The following is a 24,772-nucleotide window of genomic DNA, read 5'->3' as shown; positions in this document are numbered from 1 at the left end:
CATGGGGGATTTGGGTGACATCCTTCCTAATAGGGTTAGTTGTATATGGCTTTAGGAACAGACAGTCTGATGTTCCTTTTAATAAAAATCGATTTGTTTTAAATGGTGTGCAGGTATTACTCCTGTCCTGATCAGGGACACCAAGAGGTGAGGTAGATACAACTTGGGTGGTCATTCCCCAGGCTTTTGCAGAGTGATGCACTTAGGAATCGGTTCCACGGTTCCATCCTTGTATCTTTTACTGTATGCCACAACATGGAGAGTTTCTGGAAAATGACTTTATACTGTCTAGGAAAGGATATGGGAGAGGACAGAAGAGATGCTGCATGATCTATCTGCAAATGGTAATTCAAATTATTTATGTCACTTTTATACTTATTATGAGCTGAGCTTTATGTCTCAGTAATGAAAACACACACACACACACACACACACACACACACACACACACACACACACACTATATATGTGTATATATATATATATATGTGTGTGTATATATATATATATATATATATATATATATATAGTCCTGTTGTGCAAGACTTGACAGAACACAAAAGGGGACAATATTTAACCAATTGATGACTGGCTATGAGGTTAACAATAGCACCCGGGCATAATAAAGTGTATAAAGCGTTGCTTACCTGAAAAACAGAATAAATACATCTAGTCCCTACAGCCAACGTTGTTATATGAGGCTGCGGGTAGGAGCATGTGGCTGCGGTGCACCCCAGTGGAGGTAGCTGCCGTTATCACAGCCCTGGGGTGTAATAACAGTAGAACGTGGAACGTTGGGGTTAGATGAGGGGGGACATATATTACATAGGGTGGTGGAAGTGGGCAGAGACACCTGCGGTCATTAGCAGTGTGAGGGGACGTGGCAGGCTACCAGCCGGTGCCAGGGATTACATGCACGGGATGCCAGGCAGTGCGGTGCCCGGAGCCAGGGCTGCCATCTCCGGTGTAGTAATGACACAGACGTGTTATTATGGAGGGAGTGGCAGAGCAGGGGTTAACCCTTGTTGGTGATGCATCACTGACCCGTTATAGCACTTGGTGGGTTAAGGTAGAAGGTGGGGGGATCCTCCTGAAAGCCCTCCCTCCCCAGCTGCTCTCAGTCAGACAAGGGGGTGTGCTAGGCTCCGGATCCGGGATCTGCCTGCAGCTCCGGGACAGTCACACATGCAGGAGCCCGGGGGCCACAATGTGGCCCCTGTGCTATGAGTCATGGCACCCAGATTGAGCCCCCGCCGGGCACGGAGATACCTCTTCCTCTGCACCCTCTGTTTATCCTGCACCCTCCTCTGCTACAACCTGATCCTCCGCGGCCACTCCACCATGCACAGCCGGGGGTACCAGCAGCTCAGCTGCCCCCCGCACCCCCCAGCAGTGGGGGGCAAGAAACTACTGCAGAAGCTGCTTCTCTGCCCACACTCCGGGGCCACCGTTCCCATCACCGCTACCGACCTCCCGTACACCGACTGTAGTGGCAGGAACCTCACTGAGCCCACCAGAATAACGTGGACCCCTCCAAAGCCCACTGAGCAGAAGGCGCACCCCTCTGTGAACAGCACCGCCGGCCCCAGATATGGGCACAAAAGGCTGCCCCAAGCCATCATTGTGGGGGTCAAAAAGGGGGGCACAAGGGCAGTACTGGAATTTATTAGGGTGCACCCTGAGGTGCGAGCTATGGGCACCGAACCCCACTTCTTTGACAGGAACTATGAGAGGGGTCTGGACTGGTACAGGTAAGTGCCCACTGTATGCCAGGGTAACTCCTCTATGTACTTCTTCATTTGCTATTCATTATGCATTTATGAGTTGGAGGATACATACCATTTCAATTCGCATCCTTAAAAAAAAAAAAAAAAAAAAGGTTTTGAGTCTCATGTTTGTTCCACTAAAAAGCACCACTACCTGTCATTGCTGATTATGATGTTTATACAATGTACGCTCTAATAGTGGCGTAAGCTTTCATTCATCTTATCTAATTGTGAACTTCTTCAAAGGTTCCCCTCCCCTATCTTTTACTCAAACCCCTTTCACACAGTAAGGAAATGGTTAATTGGGGTATTCTGAGGGCTACATGAATCTTTGGCAAGGATGGGGTTAAATGTGTTAGTATATTTTCAGCGCTGGCAGGAGCTGTTCCTCTTAATTCCATGACATTTTTTTTCCCCCATGAAAGATTTTAGGAGTCACCAAAATGTTAATTTGACACATCTTAAAACTCCCATGTGAAACAGGAATCATTTAGCATGATTGAAAGTGGTTACCTAGAAGCATTGCAAGGACTGCACAAATAGTGCCAGCAGCTCTGAGAGCATGACAGATGGGTTCCAATATTGTGTGTCCACTGGAGAAGATCCCTGCAGTGCCTTCACCCCAAATTCTATGGTGACTGTGTATCCCAGCACCAAGTCCATCCAGCCTGGTCTCGGGATCACTTCAGGTCTTATTTGGGGGGATAAATGGAGAGCCACCCAATTTCTGGCAGATAATGAAATGACTGTAGCTGCAGAAGTATTGCTGCACAGAACACAGCGTGAACCTGGGCACACAAATTTGTTTCCATATAGAAATTACCATATTCTGTACAGTTATTTATCATGGTGTCTTCTCAGCTTTAAAACGAACATTAACCATTTCAGTGTCCTGGAATTCACCCTTCGTACCTTTAAAATAAAAGTTATGTGCTATGTATTTAATCCTATAATTTGATGGTTATAATCTTTAAACGTAAACTTTCATTTACAGTACCTGGAATTTAGATTTATTTTTTCTTTTCATTTCATTGTTCTCTATCTCCCAAAGCTTTTCAGATTGGGGCATACGAGGTACAGCAAGATATATAGCGACACAGTGCGCCAGAGCTAAGCTGTCATCCGCAGTAAATATTTACAAACACACATATGTACATATTATGTACACATATACAAATACCTATTATAGAACATGATAATATATCCCAAAGGGAGAACTGTGACATGATATGAAAAGGTATTTTGGTGGGAACCTTTGCACCCTGTTAGGGTTTCCCTTTTTAACGTAAATGCCATCTTCTAGTAGATTTTCTTTAATTACTAAGGTTATTTGGTTGCTATGTGGAAATGCAACAGATTAACAAAATCCCTTAAAAAAAAAAGCTGTTTAACCATAACACCTACAACGTTCCCTTGTTTACCCTTCTATTAGAATGAATATAGTATATATCCTATGGTATATATTATATGTAGGATGCTGGTAATAAACTTCACATTTCTTTGATATCCATGTCAAGTTGATATATAGTCTCATAATTTAATGTAGTAAAAAGTTACGCATTAGCATAACTGAGGTGTGAAATTATTTTGAACTCCCTCAAAATGAAGGGAAATCAAAAATAACCTTTAATCACCTAACATAAATAATAATAATAATTAATAATAATACTACAGTATTTCATCCTCCAATAGCAACTGTTATAAACCACAATCAGTCTGAAGCTGATATTACAATATTATTAACATTTATATATGATATGCTATGCAAAGTACACTTCAGCTGCAATGTACAAAACAGCTTGGCTAGCCTTATTCCATGTGGCTTGTTCATTGAGGGTCATTCCGTGTTGATCGCTCGCTAGTTATTTTTTGCAGCGCTGCGAACAGATAGTCGCCGCCTATAGGGGAGTGTATTTTCGCTTTGCAAGTGTGCTAACGCTTGTGCAGCTGAGCGGTACAAAAAAGTTTTGTGCAGTTTCTGAGTAGGTCTGAACTTACTCAGCCGCTGCGATCACTTCAGCCTGTCCGGTCATGGAATTGACGTCAGACACCCGCCCTGCAAACGCTTGGACACGCCTGCATTTTTCCAACCACTCCCAGAAAACGGTCAGTTGACTCCCACAAACGCCTTCTTCCTGTCAATCTTCTTGCGATCGGCTGTGTGAATGGATTCTTCGTTAAATCCATCGCCCAGCAACGATCCGCTTTGTACCCGTACGACGTGCCTGCGCATTGCGGTGCATACGCATGCACAGTTTTGCCGAGTTTTGATCTGATCGCAGCGCTGCAAAAAATAGCTAGCGTGCGATCAGGTCGGAATGACCCCCCCCCCCATTGTCTCTAGAATGGCAAGCTTATTAGCAGTATGGCATCAGTTTTCTGATACCTACAGTATGTCCAGTTGTGTTCGTCATACAGGAAAAGAGTATTGGCTGAGTCCTCCGCACAGCTGCACTTACATCACTTGCAGTGAATATACGTATCTGTGCATTTGTATGGACGTATTTCGGTTCTGATTGTGATTTGGAAGTAAAGCAAAAACAAAAAAAAAGCAAGTAACTTTGTACCTGGAACAAACCATGTTGAAATACATGGGGAGCAAATACATTTATATTGTTTCTGTGCAGAGTAATACTGGCTGCTTCTGCATGAAGCCCACAATTGTTAGACAGCTTCATTTGTACACTGCAATTTAGATTTAGATTTCATTTTGGACACACCTTAATCATATTGCCCTGATCGCCCCCCCAGATCCACCAGTGCATGTACACAATACACATACATATGGAGATGTATGTAATATATGTGTTGACGTGGATCGGCAGTGGCACGCCCCCAGACTCCCGTTGGCTAATGTCACAGAAGTCTGGGGGCGGGCTTAGGAGAGGGAAGCAAGCCTAGTCCCGAGTCCTGGGTTGTGCACGGCGGCTGTGGCATACATCGCCACATGTATGTATATATGTGCTTAGTGTTCCCCCCCTGCACAGGGTAGTCGGCGTGAACTGCAGCTGCCGCTGTCCAAATCTAAATCTCTCTGCACAGGTTACATCTTCCCCACCTACACTGCAACATGGTTTTGCCCAAGTGCGCAGTTACTTTTTTCCCCTGCTTTACTTCCAAATCAGAATCAGGCTCTTTGACTCGTATGCAAGTTCCATGGATCTCATAGGTGTCAGTGGGGGGCAGATGGACTTGTGTACACCACCTAATAGGTAAATGACGTGTATGCAGAGGTGGGAGTCTGAGTTGCTTCTCTCTGACAGATGTCTGCGCCCAGCTAGGCCTTGTGTAAGTTGGGATGATAATTATGACTGTTGCTCTTTGCTACGGATGTCTAAGGGGCGGTGGGATCACACTCTACATGTAACTGAAAATAGCTGTGGGAATTTGATGATGTTTTCCACTCACACAATGGGATCGCAAGCCTGGCAATGCAATGCAGTCAGGCTCTGTGTCTGTAATAATGCTATGAAATACTCAGAGTACTTCAGCTACTATCCAGCATACACTTTATTGTTACATTAAAATATTTATTCTCTCCCTTTCACAGTGATTTCACTTTTTTAAGGGCCTGGGACCAAACAGAATAAGGACAGGTCTAACGTAGAAACACATACTCTATGTCTTTCTTTTTCTATCACAGTGTGTCAGCGCTACCCTATTCATTGTTATCTGGTTGAATATTTTTATGTGTATTTATATCTTACCTCTTGTACATATTACCTGATATATTACCACCTATATGTACCTATACAGAGCTCCTATAGTCTTGGCATAAAATGTAACAAAGGTGAACAGTAAAGGGCCCTACACACATGCCGATTTGTGTTAAAGATATGAACAATCTCGTTCATAAATGAACGAGAACTCGTTCATATCTTTCAGTGTGGAGGCTCCAGTGATGAACGATTCGCGTCCCCGCGCTCGTTCATCGCTGGTGCCCCGTCGGCTGTGCATGCAGGCCAATATGGACGATCTCGTCCATATTTGCCTGCACTTCAATGGAGCCGCGTGACGGGGGGAGTGAAGAAAATTCACTCCCCCCGTCACTGCCCCCCCGCCGCCGGGTCGCCCGTCGGCCGTATCCGCCGTCGGGCAGCTCGGCGGCGGATCGGCCAATGTGTAGGGCCTATAAGAGCAGAATAACCAAATAGGCAAAAATGAAAATGATCAAGTTATCAATTGAATTAAACTGTATATCATTGCAGACTAATGTCTCAGGACGCTATATACAGTAGTCAGCGCAGAGTAGAAATACAGGTCACAGTGACAGTCTATTTACTAAGCTCTGGATGGAGATAAAGTGGAAGGTGATAAAGTATCAGCCAAACAGCTCCTAACTGTCGTTTTTCAAACCCAGCCTGTGACATGTCAGTTACATGTCTGGTACTTTATCTCTCTCCACTTTATCTCCATCCAAGGCTTAGTAAATAGACCCCATAATTCAAAACTATTGGATCCCATGGCACAGTTAGGGGGCGGGGTGGGGGGGCATCGCTAACCACCACTCATCCATTTTAAGTACCCAGAAAATCCAACAGTGATTTAAAAGATATGAGTAGCCCAGGCAGTGAACTATTGCTCACGTCATTGTTAAATAAACTATTTCCACTGAGTTCCTTTTTCAAAGAAAATCTGTTTGTCTTTTTCTCTCTGAATAATTGCAACTGTTATGAAAGGTATCCTCTGCCTGAGCAGACACCTAAAGTGCTATGGTCTTTTACATTACTGACAAGAAAAAAACAAGTCTAAAGTACGTAAGGTGGAGGAGTAAAGTGGGTATAATTTTACACTGGGTGCGAAGCTTCCATGGGTGCACGCAGAGCAGGGCCCAGACAAGCGCAAGGCTAGGCAATACCACATGACTGTTCTATACGTAACATGATTGCTACCCGGTGCTACGGATCACCCTTACTATACAAGTGATAGGTAAAGATATCATCACATCTATGGTCATCCATTGGAAGAGACATGCCAACCGTCTTGCTCTCTCCTGGAGACTTTTCACATTTTCACCCTTTCTCACAACCATTGACTGGAATTTTAAATGTTCTATCAGAGTGAGGTCAAGAGATAACGTATAGGGCGGTGGTCTCCAACCTTAATTGGGGTGTGAGCTACTTTCGGAACATATAACCACTGACAGAGCTAACCTCTCCCCCCCCCCCCCCAACACGCTTGCGTTCCTGCAAAAAGTGGGGGTGGCCTCACAAAAGTGGGTGTGGCGTCACAACTACAAGTAATGTCCCTCAGCATAGTACCAGATACACAAGTAATGCCCCCCAGCAGTGCCAGATACACAAGTAATGTCCCCCAGCAGTGCCAGATACAAATAATGCCCACCAGCAGTGCCAGATACACAACTAATAACCCCCCAGCAGTGCCAGATACAAATAGTGCCCCCCAGCAGTGCCAGATAAACAAGTAATGCACCAGCAGTGCCAGATACACAAGTGATGCCCCCCAGCAGTGCCAGATACACAAGTAATGCCCCACAGCAGAGCCAGATACACAAGTAATGCCCCTCAGTAGTGCCAGATACACAAATAGTAGTGTTGAGCAGGGGTACAGTATAGGAGGAAGAGGAGTGTGGAGAAGGGGGAAGGATGGGAGCAGTAGTGCGGAACAGGGGAGCAGGATAGGAGGAGGAGGAGTGCGGAGCAGGGGGAGTAAGATAGAAGGAGTAGTGGTGCAGAGCAGGGGTGGTAGGATAGGAGTAGTGGTGTGGAGCAGGGGGGGGGGCAGGATGGGAGTAGTGGTGTGGAGCAGGGGGTGCAGGATGGGAGTAGTGTGGAGCAGGGGGGGCAGGATGAGAGTAGTGGTGTGGAGCAGGGGGTGCAGGATGGGAGTAGTGTGGAGCAGGGGGGGCAGGATGGGAGTAGTGGTGTGGAGCAGGGGGTGCAGGATGGGAGTAGTGTGGAGCAGGGGGGGCAGGATGGGAGTAGTGGTGTGGAGCAGGGGGGGGGCAGGATAGGAGGAAGCGTAGTGCGGAGCAGAGGGAGTAAGATAGAAGGAGTAGTGGTGTGGAGCAGGGGAGCAGGATAGGAGGAGGAGTAGTGCAGAGCAGGGGGAGTAAGATACTGTAGAAGGAGTAGTGGTGTGGAGCAGGGGGGCAGGATGGGAGTAGTGGTGCAGAGCAGGGGTGGTAGGATAGGAGTAGTGGTGTGGAGCAGGGGGGGGGGCAGGATGGGAGTAGTGGTGTGGAGCAGGGGGGCAGGATGGGAGTAGTGGTGTGGAGCAGGGGGGCAGGATGGGAGTAGTGGTGTGGAGCAGGGGGGGCAGGATGGGAGTAGTGGTGTGGAGCAGGGGGGGGCAGGATAGGAGTAGTGCTGGGAAGAAGTGGGCAGGATGGAGAAAGGGACTCGCTCACTAAATGAAATATCACCTGCTTCCCATAGCTCCCAGGTCCTGGCCATGTCGCTTCCTCCGTGGACAGTGCTCCTCGTTGTTTACAGGTTCTGGCCACCGTTGCTCCCTCTGTGGACTGTGGCAGTACAGGACAGACAGCCAGAGTGAGGGTACTTAGTTGAAAGCTCCATGCCGTGTCCCGCTCCTCCGGCTCCTACTCATGGCTCACGTCATGAGTCTCATCAACATAGCAGCTCTCCTCTGTTCCAGCAATTCTGGAAGCACGGCATCCAGAAGCCGCCACAGAGCAACATGCGAATCAGGCCTCCAGGTGCAGTGTCGGACGGTCCAGCAAAGGCATGCATGTAGTCGTGACTGGGCGCTGCGGGGAGAAAGTAATCGGCAGCAGGAGTGTGTGAGTTGGGGGTGCCTGTGCGCACCAGGCACCCTACCTCTCCCCATGCGCACGCCTATGCCCGGCGCTGACTTCTCCAGCCGCGTGGCCATTTGAAATATGGTGCAGACTGGCAGCCAATTAGGAGCCAGTGCGCAAGCTCTGATTGCCTGACGGCCGGCACCATGTTAATATGCACCCACCGCCGTGCGAGCTACCTAGGAATCAGTGACGAGCCGACGGGTTGGCGACCGCTGGTATAGGGACTGTCAGTGCTACATTCTGCTTGGATCAGTTACTGCCTAAGCGCTCCCACAGAGCAGTAGATCTGTCAGCCTATGGGGGAGATGTGTCAAGCCTTGGAGAGAGGTAAATGGAGAGAGATAAAGTACCAACCGGTCAGGTTCTGTCCGTTTTTTTCAAGCAATGCCTGTAAAACAACAGTAAGAAGCTGATTTGATGGTACTTTCTCTCCAAGGTTTGACAGATCTCCCCCCAAAGTAACATGTAACATGGGCTGGTAGTAGATTTACAACGCAATAAATGCATTACATGCAGGGAATGGGCTCCATTGTATATAGGGCTCTATAGTGTACACTATGAGATGATTCTAATTTGTGTTCCATTTCAGCTAGTTTATAACTAAACTAGTTACCAGTCAGTCAAAATGACGGAACAACATAACAGTAATGTCAGCGCCAGCGGCTGTGTGCGCCCGAATGGAGCAAGCCTTGAATTGCTCCATTGGGGGCCATCTAGTGACACTTGAATCCCCCCTGTAGAGGTGAGGAGCAGTGTTAGCCTTTTATAGGATGATGTCTTTCTAAAAGTGTTCAGTTATGTATTGGTGGAAAAACTGATCAGGTGATCATAATGTCTGTTTTTTCCATTGAAACAACAACAAAAACAAGTGTTTTTTATAAACTTTTTTTTCTCTGTACACACCAGGGCCAATATTTACTAAAAAATCGAGTTTGTCCGATTTGTGTTTTTTTTTCTAAGTCCCAACACGGGAATTCACTAAACTCAAATCTCGGCAGTGTTTGGGCTATTCGTAATGGTTTTCAAGGCTAAGTTCAGAAATACGAATGAATAGACCATCGGTCAAACGCGGCTGTTATTTCATACAACACGGGTATTCACTATTCATTTGTATTTGGGTGTTAGTCTCTGAGTGCTCAAGTGCGGGTGTATTTTTTTGCGAATCGTTAAAAAAAGCAGCAAAAAAATAGACCTGCTTTTTCCAGTCGAGTTTGGATAACCATGCACGGATCAGTGAGATCTGTGCATGGTTATCTATGGGAAAGGGTCTGTTTAATGTAAAAACTTTGAAAAAAATTTGCGTGGGGTCCCCCCTCCTAAGCATAACCAGCCTCGGGCTCTTTGAGCCGGTCCTGGTTGAAAAAATATGGGGGGAAAAATGACAGGGGTTCCCCCATATTTTAACAACCAGCACCGGGCTCTGCGCCTGGTCCTGGTGCCAAAAATACGGGGGACAAAAAGCGTAGGGGTCCCTCGTATTTTTGGAACCAGCACCGGGCTCCACTAGTCAGAGAGATAATGCCACAGCCGGGGGACACTTTTATCTTGGTCCCTGCTGCCCTGGCATTAAATCACTAACTAGTCACCCCTGGCCGGGGTACCCTGGAGGAGTGGGAACCGCTTAAATCAAGCGGTCCCCCCCTCCAGCCACCCAAGGGCCAGGGGTGAAGTCCAAAGCTCTCCCCCCCATCCAAGGTCGGCGGATGGGGGGCTGATAGCCAAGTGTAAAAATAAGAATATTGTTTTTTGTAGCAGTACTACAAGTCCCAGCAAGCCCCCCCCGCAAGCTGGTACTTGGAGAACCACAAGTACCAGCATGCGGTGGAAAAACGGGCCCGCTGGTACCTGTAGTACTACTACAAAAAAAATACCCAAATGAAAACAGAACTCACACACCTTGAAAGTACAACTTTATTACATACATGCACACCTACATTCACACATACTTACCTATGGCCCTCATTCCGAGTTGATCGGTCGCAAGGCGAATTTAGCAGAGTTACACACGCTAAGCCGCCGCCTACTGGGAGTGAATCTTAGCTTCTTAAAATTGCGACCGATGTATTCGCAATATTGCGATTACTAACTACTTAGCAGTTTCTGAGTAGCTCCAGACTTACTCTGCCTGTGCGATCATTTCAGTGCTTGTCGTTCCTGGTTGACGTCACAAACACACCCAGCGTTCGCCCAGGCACTCCCACCGTTTCCCCGGCCACTCCTGCGTTTTTTCCGGAAACGGTAGCGTTTTCAGCCACACGCCCCTGAAACGCCGTGTTTCCGCCCAGTAACACCCATTTCCTGTCAATCACATTACGATCGCCGGAGCGAAGAAAAAGCTGTGAGTAAAATTACTTTCTCCATAGTAAAGTTACTTGGCGCAGTCGCAGTGCGAACATTGCGCATGCGTACTAAGCGGATTTTCACTGCGATGCGATGAAAAATACCGAGCGAACAACTCGGAATGAGGGCCTATGTTCACACGAGGGTCGGTCCTCTTCTCCAAGTAGAATCCATGGGGTACCTGAAAATAAAATTATACTCACAAAAATCCAGTGTAGATCGGTCCTCTTCTGAGCTTGTAATCCACGTACTTGGCAAAAAAACAAACCGAAAACCCGAACCACGCACTGAAAGGGGGCCCATGTTTATACATGGGACCCCTTTCCCCTACTGCTGGGACCCCCGCTGACTCCTGTCAAAGAGGGTCCCTTCAGCCAAACAGGGAGCGCCACGTTGCGGCACTCTCCTGATTAACTGTGCGCTCCTGTAGTGTGATTGAGGCTGCGCACTGAAGATACAATGTAGCGCATAGGTGCTCCATTGTATCCAATGGTGGGAACTTTGCGGTTAGCGGTTGACCACGAGTAACCTCAACCGCTGACCGCAAAGTTTCCATCATTGGATACAATGGAGCGCCTATGCGCTACATTGTATCTCTGCCGTGCGCAGCCTGACTGACAGCTCAAGAACGCACAGGCAATCAGGAGAGTGCCACGACGTGGCGCTCCCTGATTGGCTGAAGGGACTCTCTGTGACAGGAGTCACGGGGGGTCCCGGCAGTCGGGGAAAGGGGTCCCATGTGTTAACATGGGACCCCTTTCAGTGCGTGGTTCGGGTTTTTCGGTTTGTTTTTTTGCCAGGTACGTGGATTACAAGCTCAGAAGAGGACCGATCTACACTGGATTTTTGTGAGTATAATTTTATTTTCAGGTACCCCATGGATTCTACTTGGAGAAGTGGACCGACCCTCTTGTGAACATAGGTAAGTATGTTTGAATGTAGGTGTGCATGTATGTAATAAAGTTTTACTTTCAAGGTGTGTGAGTTCTGTTTTTATTTGGGTATTTCTCTGACGTCCTAGTGGATGCTGGGAACTCCGTAAGGACCATGGGGAATAGACGGCTCTGCAGGAGACTGGGCACATCTAAAGAAAGATTTAGGACTATCTGGTGTGCACTGGCTCCTCCCCCTATGACCCTCCTCCAAGCCTCAGTTAGATTTCTGTGCCCGGCTGAGCTGGATGCACACTAGGGGCTCTCCTGAGCTCCTAGAAAGAAAGTATAATTTAGGTTTTTTATTTTACAGTGAGACCTGCTGGCAACAGGCTCACTGCACCGAGGGACTAAGGGGAGAAGAAGCGAACCTACCTAAGTGGTAGTAGCTTGGGCTTCTTAGGCTACTGGACACCATTAGCTCCAGAGGGATCGCACACAGGACCCGACCTCGTCGTCCATTCCCGGAGCCGCGCCGCCGTCCCCCTTACAGAGCCAGAAGCAAGAAGGTCCGGAAAATCGGCGGCTGAAGACTTCTGTCTTCTCCAAGGTAGAGCACAGCACTGCAGCTGTGCGCCATTGCTCCTCATGCACACCACACACTTCGGTCACTGATGGGTGCAGGGCGCTGGGGGGGGGGCGCCCTGAGCAGCAATAAATAACACCTTGGCTGGCAAACTGACACCATATATAGCCCCAGAGGCTATATAGGTGTATATTAACCCCTGCCAGAAATATTAAAATAGCGGGAGAAAGCCCGCCGAAAAAGGGGCGGAGCCATCTCCCTCAGCACACTGGCGCCATTTTCCCTCACAGCTTCGCTGGAAGGATCGCTCCCTGGCTCTCCCCTGCAGTCCTGCACTACAGAAAGGGTAAAAAAGAGAGGGGGGGCACAAATTTAGGCGCAGTATAATATGTATATGCAGCTATATGGGGAAAACACTCTTTATAGGTGATATCCCTGTGGTATATAGCGCTCTGGTGTGTGCTGGCATACTCTCCCTCTGTCTCCCCAAAGGGCTTTGTGGGGTCCTGTCCTCTGCCAGAGCATTCCCTGTGTGTGTGCTGTGTGTCGGTACCGCTGTGTCGACATGTATGATGAGGAAAATGATGTGGAGGCAGAGCAAATGCCTGTAAATGTGTTGTCACCCCCTGAGGGGTCGACACCTGTGTGGATGGACTTATGGAAGGAATTACGTGACAGTGTCAGCTCCTTACATAAAAGGTTGACGACATAGGACAGCCGGCTACTCAGCTTGTGACTGTTCCAGCGTCTCAAATGTCATCAGGGGCTTTAAAACGCCCGCTACCTCAGATGACAGACACAAATGTCGACACTGATACCGACTCCAGTGTCGACGACGATGAGACTAGTGTACCCTCCAATAGGTCCACCCGTTACATGATTGAGGCAATGAAAAATGTATTACACATTTCTGATAGTACCCCAGGTACCACAAAAAAGGGTATTATGTTCGGTGAGAAAAAACTACCAGTAGTTTTTCCTGCATCTGAGGAATTAAATGAGGTGTGTGAGGAAGCCTGGACTTCCCCCGATAAGAAATTGATAATTTCTAAACGGTTATTGGCAGCGTACCCTTTCCCGCCAGAGGATAGGTCACGTTGGGAAACATCCCCTAGGGTAGATAAAGCGCTTACACGTTTATCAAAACAGGTGGCACTACCGTCTCCGGATACGGCCGCCCTAAAGGATCCTGCTGATAGAAGGCAGGAAGCTACCCTAAAAGCTATATATACACACACGGGCATTATATTGCGACCAGCGATTGCATCAGCATGGATGTGCAGTGCTGCTGCTGCGTGGTCAGATTCCCTGTCGGATAATATTGATACCCTGGATAGGGACAATATTTTGCTGAGGGGTGGAACTGTTGGGGATGGTCTTTCAGACCTCGTTTCCACAGCTACGGGCTGGGAAATCGACATTTTGCCACAGGCTACCCCACAGCAAAAGAAAGCACCGTATTATCAAGTACAGTCCTTTCGGCCCCATAAACACAAGAGGGCTCGAGGCGCATCCTATCTGCCGAGAGGCAAAGGTAGAGGGAAAAAGCTGCAGCATACAGCCAGTTCCCAAGAGCAAAAGTCCTCCCCCGCGTCCGGTAAGTCCACAGCATGACGCTGGGGCTTCACAGGCGGACCCGGGTACGGTGGGGGCCTGATTCAGAAATTTCAGCACACAGTGGGCTCTCTCACAGGTGGATCCCTGGATCCTTCAAGTAGTATCTCAGGGGTACAGGCTGGAATTCGAGACGTCCCCCCCCCCCCCCCCCCCCCCGCCGTTTTCTAAAATCTGCCTTACCAGCAACTCCCTCTGTCAGGGAGGCAGTGTTGGTGGCTATCCAGAAACTGTATTCACAGCAAGTGATTGTCAAGGTACCCCTCCTTCAGCAAGGAAAGGGTTACTATTCCACAATGTTTGTGGTACCGAAACGGACGGTTCGGTGAGGCCCATCTTAAATTTAAAATCCTTGAACACTTATATCAAAAGGTTCAAGTTCAAGATGGAATCGCTCAGGGCGGTTATTGCGAGCCTGGTCGAGGGGGATTACATGGTCGCCCTGGACATCAAGGATGCGTACCTACATGTCCCCATTTACCCCCCTCACCAGGAGTACCTTAGATTTGTGGTACAGGACTGTCACTATCAGTTCCAGACGCTGCCGTTTGGGTTATCCATGGCACCGAAGGTCTTTACCAAGGTAATGGCCGAAATGATGATACTCCTTCGCAAGAAGGGAGTTTTAATTATCCCGTACTTGGACGATCTCCTAATAAAGGCGAGGTCCAAGGAACAGTTGGTAGTGGCTGTAGCACTTTCTCGGGAAGTGCTACAACAGCACGGCTGGATTCTCAATATTCCAAAGTCACAGCTGGTCCCGACGACATGTCTACTGTTCCTGGGAATGATTCTGGACACAGACCAGAAAAAAGTGTTTCTTCCAGTGGAAAAAGCCGAGGAGTTGTCATCTCTAGTCAGAGACCTCCTAAAACCGGGACAGGTGTCGGTACATCAATGCACACGAGTCCTGAGAAAAATGGTAGCTTCGTACGAAGCAATTCCATTCGGAAGGTTCCACGCAAGGACTTTCCAGTGGGACCTGTTGGACAAATGGTCCGGGTCCCATCTCCAGATGCAACAGCGGATAACTCTGTCGGCAAGGACCAGGGTGTCGCTGCTGTGGTGGCTGCAGAGGGCTCATCTACTAGAGGGCCGCAGATTCGGAATACAGGACTGGGTCCTGGTGACCACGGATGCCAGCCTTCGGGGCTGGGGGGCAGTCACACAGGGAAGAAATTTCCAAGGACTATGGTCAAATCAGGAGATTTCGCTTCACATAAATATTCTGGAGCTAAGGGCCATTTACAATGCCCTAAGCCAAGCAAGGCCCCTGCTTCAGAACCAGCCGGTACTGATCCAATCAGACAACATCACGGCGGTCGCCCATGTAAACAGACAGGGCGGCACAAGAAGCAGGAGGGCAATGGCAGAAGCCACAAGGATTCTCCGATGGGCGGAAAATCATGTGTTAGCACTGACAGCAGTGTTCATTCCGGGAGTGGACAACTGGGAAGCAGACTTCCTCAGCAGGCACGACCTCCACCCGGGAGAATGGGGACTTCATCCAGAAGTCTTCCAAATACTGGTAAACCGGTGGGAAAGACCACAGGTGGAATTGCGCCAGGTCAAGGGACTTTCAGGCGATCGCTGTGGACGCTCTAGTAACACCGTGGGTGTACCAGTCGGTTTATGTGTTTCCTCCTCTGCCTCTCATTCCCAAGGTAATACGAAGGCGAGGAGTGAAAACTATACTCGTGGTTCCGGATTGGCCAAGAAGAGCTTGGTACCCGGAACTTCAAGAGATGCTTTCAGAGGACCCTTGGCCTCTGCCGCTCAGACAGGACCTGCTGCAGCAGGGGCCCTGTCTGTTCCAAGACTTACCGCGGCTGCGTTTGACGGCATGGCGGTTGAACACCGGATCCTGAAGGAAAAGGACATTCCGGAGGAAGTCATCCCTACCCTGATCAAAGTCAGGAAGGATGTCACCGCAAAACATTATCACCGCATTGGCGAAAATATGTTGCTTGGTGTGAGGCCAGGAAGGCCCCAACGGAGGAATTTCAACTGGGGCGATTCCTGCATTTCCTACAAGCAGGGGTGACGTTGGGCCTCAAATTGGGGTCCATTAAGGTCCAGATTTCGGCCCTGTCGATTTTCTTCCAGAAAGAACTGGCTTCCCTGCCTGAAGTTCAGACTTTTGTCAAGGGAGTTCTGCATATTCAGCCTCCTTTTGTGCCCCCAGTGGCACCTTGGGATCTCAATGTGGTTTTGGAGTTCCTGAAATCACATTGGTTTGAACCACTTAAGACTGTGGATGTGAAATATCTCACGTGGAAAGTGGTCATGCTGTTGGCCCTGGCTTCGGCCAGGCTTGTGTCAGAATTGGCGGCTTTGTCTTATAAAAGCCCTTATCTGATTTTCCATATGGATAGGGCAGAATTGAGGACTCGTCCTCAGTTTCTCCCGAAGGTGGTATCAGCGTTTCACTTGAACCAGCCTATTGTGGTGCCTGCGGCTGCTGGGAACTTGAAGGATTCCAAGTTACTGGACGTAGTCAGGGCCCTGAAAATTTATGTTTCCAGGACGGCTGGAGTCAGGAAAACTGACTCGCTGTTTATCCTGTATGCACCCAACAAACTGGGTGCTCCTGCTTCTAAGCAGACTATCGCGCGCTGGATTTGTAGCACTATTCAGCTGGCGCATTCTGCGGTGGCACTACCGCAGCCTAAATCTGTAAAAGCCCATTCCACAAGGAAGGTGGGCTCATCTTGGGAGGCTGCCCGAGGGGTCTCAGCTTTACAACTTTGCCGAGCTGCTACTTGGTCAGGGGCAAACACGTTTGCAAAATTTTACAAATTTGATACCCTGGCTGAGGAGGACCTGGAGTTCTCTCATTCGGTGTTGCAGAGTCGTCCGCACTCTCCCGCCCGTTTGGGAGCTTTGGTATAATCCCCATGGTCCTTACGGAGTTCCCAGCATCCACTAGGATGTCAGAGAAAATAAGAATTTACTCACCGGTAATTCTATTTCTCGTAGTCCGTAGTGGATGCTGGGCGCCCATCCCAAGTGCGGATTGTCTGCAATACTTGTAAATAGTTATTGTTACACAAATCGGGTTATTATTGCGAGCCATCTGTTCAGAGGCTCCTTTTGTTATCATACTGTTAACCGGGGTTCCTATCACGAGTTATACGTGTGATTGGTGTGGCTGGTATGAGTCTTACCCGGGATTCAAAATCCTTCCTTATTGTGTCAGCTCTTCCGGGCACAGTGTCCTAACTGAGGCTTGGAGAAGGGTCCTAGGGGGAGGAGCCAGTGCACACCAGATAGTCCTAAATCTTTCTTTAGATGTGCCCAGTCTCCTGCGGAGCCGTCTATTCCCCATGGTCCTTACGGAGTTCCCAGCATCCACTACGGACTACGAGAAATAGAATTACCGGTGAGTAAATTCTTATTTTTTTTGTAGTAGTACTACAGGTACCAGCGGGCCCGTTTTTCCACCGCATGCTGGTACTTGTAGTTCTCCAAGTACCAGCTTGCGGGGGAGTCTTGCTGGGACTTGTAGTACTGCTACATAAAACAATATTCTGTTTTTTACACGAGGCTATCAGCCCCCCATCCGCAGCCCTTGGATGGGGGGGACAGCCTCGGGCTTCACCCCTGGCCCTTGGGTGGCTGGAGGAGGGGGACCCCTTGATTTAAGGGGTTCCCACTACAGGGTACCCCGGCCAGGGGTGACTAGTTAGTGATTTAATGCCAGGGCCGCAGGGACCAAGATAAAAGTGTCCCCCGGCTATGGGGACTAGTCTGACTAGTGGAGCCCGGTGCTGGTTCCAAAAATACGGGGGACCCCTACGCTTTTTGTCCCCCGTATTTTTGGCACCAGGACCAGGGCAGAGCCCAGTGCTGGTTGTTAAAATATGGGGGAACCCGTGTCAATTTACCCCCCCATATTTTTGCAACCAGGACCGGCTCAAAGAGCCCGAGGCTGGTTGTGCTTAGGAGGGGGGACCCCACGCAATTTTTTTCTTGTTTTTTAACACTTAATTTTTTTTTAAAGGTGCACAATGAAGCCCTGCAAGGATCTCACAGATCCGGCCGGGATTCCTTGTGTTTTGTCAGGCAGTGTTTTACTCATCACTCCCGTAAAACACTGCCTGACATTACGAATCACATCGACATCGGAAAAAACGAATGTGCAAAACTCGGCAGCTTAGTGAATGATCGTATCAGGATTCAAAAAGTTGCAGTAAAATGCACCCGATACCATTATAGTTCAAACACCCTTAAAAACGGCAAAAACACGAATCTTTGTAAATATACCCCCATGTTTTCTACTTCCCTGCTATTGGTGTCATGATTTGCAAGTGCTGCGCTGCTAGTGTGTTGTGGAAACAAATTATTCAGCAGCAGTATTGGAATCAAAGGGTTAAAGACACAGACAATGGCGGTATTTATTACACAGGCGCAGTTGTTTGCGGAAAAAGTATGGTAACGTTTATTTCAGTTGTGCCTAGATTATTATTATTAAACCAGAAAGCAATCAGTTACCGGGGGAAGGTTCTTCAGAAAAATCAAGTAGCTTCCAGTCAATGATTGCTATTAATTACCAACATAATTATGTTTATTCATGAAGTGTGCATGTTTCCAAATAGATAATTATTAGGAGTGGGATCTATTTTGCAGATGAGTAGTCATTGACTTCATATATAAAGATATATAAAAGATGTCACCATGACATAAAGTCAGAAACTGGATAATGTCATTAATTATCAAGGTTTCAATGTCATTTTCCGGTAGTCAGAAGTTGAACTGCAACAGCGAATCAATTCTTCGGGTTGTTCTTCAGTAGGGGCGTTTTATTTACATCTATTTGACTGCATAAAATCACAGTGCAATCCAAATCCTATTATTTGTCTGTACTTTAGATGATCACATTATGTTTAGAAGTCATTTTATTTGACATTATCAAATTACATCTCTGTTATCTACTATTTTTGGTAATGTCAACAATATTCACTTCTCAGAGACTGCGTTACCTTGAAAAGACAGCTTTGGTCGTACACTGTGCAGCTCGACAAGCTGTGAATATTTGTATGACGACTGTCGCTGTCAACTGCATATTTCAGATGCTGGGTAAGACGGCTACTGTAAAACCAAGTGGAAAACAGACACTGACTGAGGATAAAAATAAATTGTACATATATAATGCACATTTTTCTTGGTACTCAAGGCCTCTGGGTTCTCCTGTCTTTCTCTTGAATTGTCAGGTATCTAGTTCACTCGACATAATACTAGTAAATCACTTGCTGGAAGTCTTTCCCAGCTTACATTATCATTACAATCACACATAATGGTATGCCAGAAAGCAGGCAGAAGTGTCCATACATTGGATTCCTGGTACTTTGCTCATATCAGGCTGGTGTAAGGTATCAAATGCATTACTACAATTTATGTACTTATCAGACCTAGAACACATTGTACAATCTTACAAGTCCACGTTTTTAGCAAGCAAAAGCAGAAGAACTTACCAATTTTGGTTAGAGATGGGCTTCGGCCATCGATGGTTAGCAACTACGATGGCATAGGTCTGATGGTTATCTGCCATTAGTTGCAGAGATGACGCAATATATTTTTTTCCCCTTGGAGCAGGGCATCCAGCACCACCCACAATGCATCACTTTGCTCCACCCCCTTCCCTAATTGGCCTGCTGCCTTCCCATGGATCAGTAGCAGGGATGCTTGTTGAGGGATCAAACCATCAACGGTTCTTCTTTAATGGTTTCTTGCCATTGATGGAATCACAGATGGCACCGTTGATGAACACCATCAATGGTGAACCATTCGATAGCCATACCTAATTTGGCTAGTGATCCCAAAAATCAGAGATATGCCTGGCTGTGGCTAGTTGTATGTTGGATGTTGATTGTGGCAAATTTTGTCCTGATTTTATCCCTGAAAAGTTTGCCTCCCTCTCAGTAGTTCTGATCTTGGCAGTACTAACATGAATGGAAAACCCAAAGATGTATGGTTTATTGGAGTGAATTAGGCAAATATGGGTAGTTTTCAGTGGATTAGGACCACCACATTAGGGATAAATATCGACCTTTCAGAAATGCCTATCTTTAATACATACAGGACAATACTTTTTACAGATTGCATTGGTGCATAGATATACAGCCATGGACAAAAGTTTTGAGAATGACACAAGTATTGGTTTTCACAAAGTTTGCTGCTTTAGTGGTTTTAGAACTTTTTGTCAGATGTTACTATGGTATACTGAAGTAAAATCACAAGCATTTCATACATGTTGAAGGCTTTTATTGACAATTACATTAACTTTATGCAAAGAGTTAATATTTGCAGTGCTGACCCTTCTTTTTCAAGACCTCTGCAATTCACCCTGGCTCGCTGTCAATCAACTTCTGGTCCACATTCTGACTGATGGCCGCCCATTCTTGCATAATCAATGCTTGGAGTTTGTCAGAACTTGTGAGTTTTTGTTTGTCCACCCTTCTCTTGAGGATTGACCACAAGCTCATTGGGATTAAGGTCTGCGGAATTTCCTGGCCATGGTCCCAAAATTTTGATGTTTTGTTCACCAAGCCACTTAGTTATCACTTTGGCTTTATGGCAAGGTGCTCCATCATGCTGCAAAAGGCATTGTTCCTCACCAAACTGTTCTTGGATGGTTGGGGGAAGTTGCTCTGGGAGGATGTTTGGGTACCATTCTTTATTCATGGCTGTGTGTACAAAATTGTGAGTGAGCCTACTCCCTTGGCTGAGAAGCAACCCCACACATGAATGGTCTCAGGATGCTTTACTTTTGGCATGACACAGGACTGATGGTAGCACTCACCTTTCCTTCTCTGGACAAGTGTTTTTCCAGATGCCCCAAACAATCTTAAAGGGGATTCATCAGAGAAAATTACTGTTCCCCAGTCCTCAGCAGTCCAAACATGATGTCAGCTGGTCCTTTTGTGGCAGGGCTGAAATGCAGTGGAAATTTTGTTTTTGGGATTAAGTTCATTGTCATGGCAAAGAGGGATTTTGCAATTAATTGCAATTCATCTGATCACTCTTCATGACATTCTGGAATATGTGCAGTTTGCCATCATAAAAACTGAGGCAGAAACTGTGTAAAAACCAATACTTGTGTCATTCTCAAAACTTTTGGCCATGGCTGTAGATGTGGCAAGTAACAAGCTCTAAAGTGCTACATGGTTTGGGACCATGGGGGTCATTCCGAGTTGATCGCACGCTGCCAATTCTGCGCTGCGATCAGGTCTCTACTGCGCATGCACCGTAATGCGCACGCGCGTCGTACGGGTACAATGCGGATCGTTGCCGAGCTATGGATTTAACGAAGAATCCATACGCACAGCCGATCACAAAGAGATTGACAGGAAGAGGGCGTTTATGGGTGTCAACTGACCGTTTTCTGGGAGTGGTAAGGAAAACACAGGCGTGTCCGGGCGTTTGGTGGGCGGTTGTGTGACGTCAATTCCGGCACCGCAAAGACTGAAGTGATCGCAAGGGCTGAGTAAGTTCAGACCTACTCTGAAACTGCACAAAATATTTTTTTTGTAGGGCTCGCCTGCACAAACGTTCTCACACTTGCAAAGCGAAAATACACTCCCCCGTGGGCAGCGACTAGGCGTTTGCACGGCTGCTAAAAACAGCTAGCGAGCGATCAACTCGGAATGAGGGCCCATGTCACATGGAAATCTCCATAAACCATTGTCTCAGTCACAAAAGTAGCAAGTACTGTAGCTTGAACTCTTATTGATTAGTGAATTTAAGCAGACAACCTGTATCCACTTTTTTTTAAAGCAACCAAACAGCCAATGAGAATGTAGGTTCCAGACATACCCCCTTTCACTGGAACTTTGTGAGCAGCACCTGAGAAAATGGGAATATTGCTAAATATTGGGGTTAAATAATATGTTTAAAAATGAATTATTTAGGATGTTGAATTGGGACTATGTAGTATGATGGATAATGTATATAAAATATGCTGAGCATTTTAGTTAAATTCAGACCAGTGCAATGGGCCACTGGACATTACGGCATTGTCCAGCTGCGCACATTACGGTCTCTTACGGTACATAATATATGCTCATTTTCCCTTTCTCCTCCATGGGGTGCAAGTAAAAATTAGGTAAGACACTGGTGGTAAAGTGCCTTTGCCTGTTTTTTGTAGGTGCTTCACGGCCATTCAGGGGCCATTCAACTGAAAGTGGTTCTAGAAAAATTGGTAGAAGGGGCCACACATGGGCAGCACCAGAGGTATACCATGTAACCATTGCGGCAGCACCACCCCTCACGTGTCAACAAACAAAAACAAAACATTCCCCACTTACACATCGGCACACCGGGAATCTTCCCAGTGAGCCCTATGGCTAGTCCGCCCCTGTGGCCATTGCAATTCCTTCTTTGTGACTGTACAGTACTTGCAGTATCACTTGCAGAACGTAAACTGATTATCTATGTAGCACCATCAGCAACATGATGGAGATATACTGTTGGGACTGTACATTTTGTGCATACCTGCTACTCATTAAGGGGCCCTCGTTATAATTTAAATTCTCATTACACAGTGGGAAAAACTAGTTTTTGTATGTTTTAAGTATCCTAAAGGTGCACCAGGCGCTCTCCAGGCATCAGGGTGTCCTTCCAGGCAGACTGGGGCCACCGTAGCAGTGACGGTGCCACCCAATGAGCCTTGTGCCCTGGGCAGAGGCATCAGTCGTGTGACCCAAGGGGAATAGAAAGCAAGCAACTTGTTTTGACACTCACCAACCATCAGTGCCAGGCAGCTCTCCCGGAGTGGTATCCACGAGATTCACTAATACGGTTACCCAGAGGAAGCTAGCGGAGGAAAGAGCACCAGGTTAGACGGGAACCTTCCTACACTGATGACAGCAAGCTCAGTCGGCGGTGACAGTGATCTTCATCCTGTGGCTGAATGATCATCATCAGCCCAGGGACCTTAGTCACCCCGTTCCACCACTTGTGTTTTCACATGGTGGAGATTGAACGTATTGGGTTACACAGTTGTGCAACAGGTATTGCGATTGGCCCGGGGAAACGAGAGGGGAAAACAAGGGAGACACAGAATGTGCGCTCACCGTAATAATGCTTGTCAGCTTGCTAGACCATCTTGGTTTTACCTGCAAGTACACCCTTCCCACACATCTTCCTCTGCTTTACCCTACAATGTGCCAACCCTCTAATATACAACTGGATGGCTAACTACAAACACCTGGACTAGTGATTACACAATAACAGTATAAGGCAGTGTATGGGGTATTAACTGAGAACCCTCAATAATCAGATGTAGCTCGTACTCATACTTCCCCCCACATGCACAATTTTTGAGATACAGTATAACAATACAACCCAGTACAATAGAGCGCCAGACAGCACCTTTAGTGCTGTGAATGTACCTAATCACTCTTATTTAATTTACTCTATAAAGGAAAATAATAACTCACTCTTCCCAGAACGTTAGTGTTGATGAGGAAACCAGATAGCCTCAATGCACCTAGGTGGTATGCTGATAGTGTGGGAGCCGGAAAACTCCTTCACATTAATAGCTCCTGCTGTTGCCTGGGGCCTTGGGTCTGTCCTCCTGGCGGAAAGGGAGCAATCTTTAGTATAGGCCTAGTGCCCACTTATCAATCAGAGGCCACCACAATGACGCCCACATGTGGCTCAGGCTTAGTGCCAATGGGTGCCTCAGGCTTAGTGCCCACGGGTGGCTCTGGCCTAATGTATATCTATCGATGGGGCTGTCTCTGTGCTTTGGGCTTAATGCCCACAGTGGCCACGGGTCTAGTGACCAACAATCCTGGGACACTATGGTGGTTTGGTGGTGGCAGTAAGTACACAGACATGCAGTTAATATACTGTATATCTGTACCGTACTTGTGTGTTTGTATGGTAGCAACAGTGGTATCTAGTTCTGCGAGCCAGTGTACTTCTAGTTAATACGGTGAGCTGTATTTAGTAATGGTTTGAATTGTGGTAAGGTATTATGAAAGATCTGTGTATGGGGTGTGATATGTTTTATTGACATTCATTATAGCGACATGAGAGTGTTGGTATGGTCATAATGTCGACATACAGCACATCGACAAGCTTGGTATGTTTTACGCTGATCACGTTGACATTGATGAAATGTAGACATGATTAGAATATTGACCAAACGCATTTGGTAGTCTAGCTGTGACTTCCGGGTCCATTGGTGACGTCCTGATAGTGGCATATCTATAATGGGTGCAGGGTATATGGTGCACATGGGCCCTTGGGTCCTGGGCCATACTGCACCAATCGCTTCAATACTTACCTCTCCAGTATCCCGCGCCAACAGCGACCGCACTGCCCCCATCACTGGGGTGGCCATTTTTCCAGTGTTTTGTGCTCACCATCTCCCAGGAGAACTGCGCCCCCGTAGTAGACTCTGGCACACCGCCGGAGTCTACTCACTAATGCGCTGTCAGCTAGAGAGGAAGGGGCCCAGATAGAGAATACACACTGGCCCCTCCTCTCTTAATACGGCCCTTGCGTCCTGCTGACTTATGGCAGATCTTGCACTACTTCCAGCAGTGAGTGTGCCTAAACCTAACCAGTAACCCTAACCCTATCCTAGTGCCTAGCCCTAACCAGGGGCATGTTAATAGAGGAGGAGGCCTGTGTGTAGTCTCCTTCTGGGCCCCCTCCTCTCTGGCCGGAAGCGTTCTTGACTCTGGGCTCTAGGGTCACTAGGGTACCCTAGCGCTGTCTCAGAGTGTAGAGCACATGCCGCGCCAATTTTCGGGTGATCTTCCTACTGCACATGCACGAAACACTGGGAAAATGGCAG

General features: G+C 47.4%; 1 protein-coding gene across 1 annotated transcript in view; it reads left to right on the top strand.

Moving 5' to 3' along the window:
• Positions 1 to 870: 870 nt before the first annotated feature.
• The window catches only part of LOC134945405 (heparan sulfate glucosamine 3-O-sulfotransferase 2-like), a 167,746-nt gene continuing 143,844 nt past the window's right edge, over positions 871 to 24,772 (top strand). Inside the window, exon 1 of the mRNA XM_063934659.1 lies at positions 871 to 1,751. Within this exon, the coding sequence (XP_063790729.1) occupies positions 1,231 to 1,751 (521 nt within the window). The 5' untranslated portion in view covers positions 871 to 1,230. The remainder of the gene's footprint in view (positions 1,752 to 24,772) is intronic.

The sequence above is a fragment of the Pseudophryne corroboree genome, chromosome 7 (assembly GCF_028390025.1).
Source record: "Pseudophryne corroboree isolate aPseCor3 chromosome 7, aPseCor3.hap2, whole genome shotgun sequence".
Taxonomy (NCBI): domain Eukaryota; kingdom Metazoa; phylum Chordata; class Amphibia; order Anura; family Myobatrachidae; genus Pseudophryne; species Pseudophryne corroboree.
Note: the sequence above shows the minus strand (reverse complement) of the source record. Positions and strands in the feature narration are given on the sequence as shown.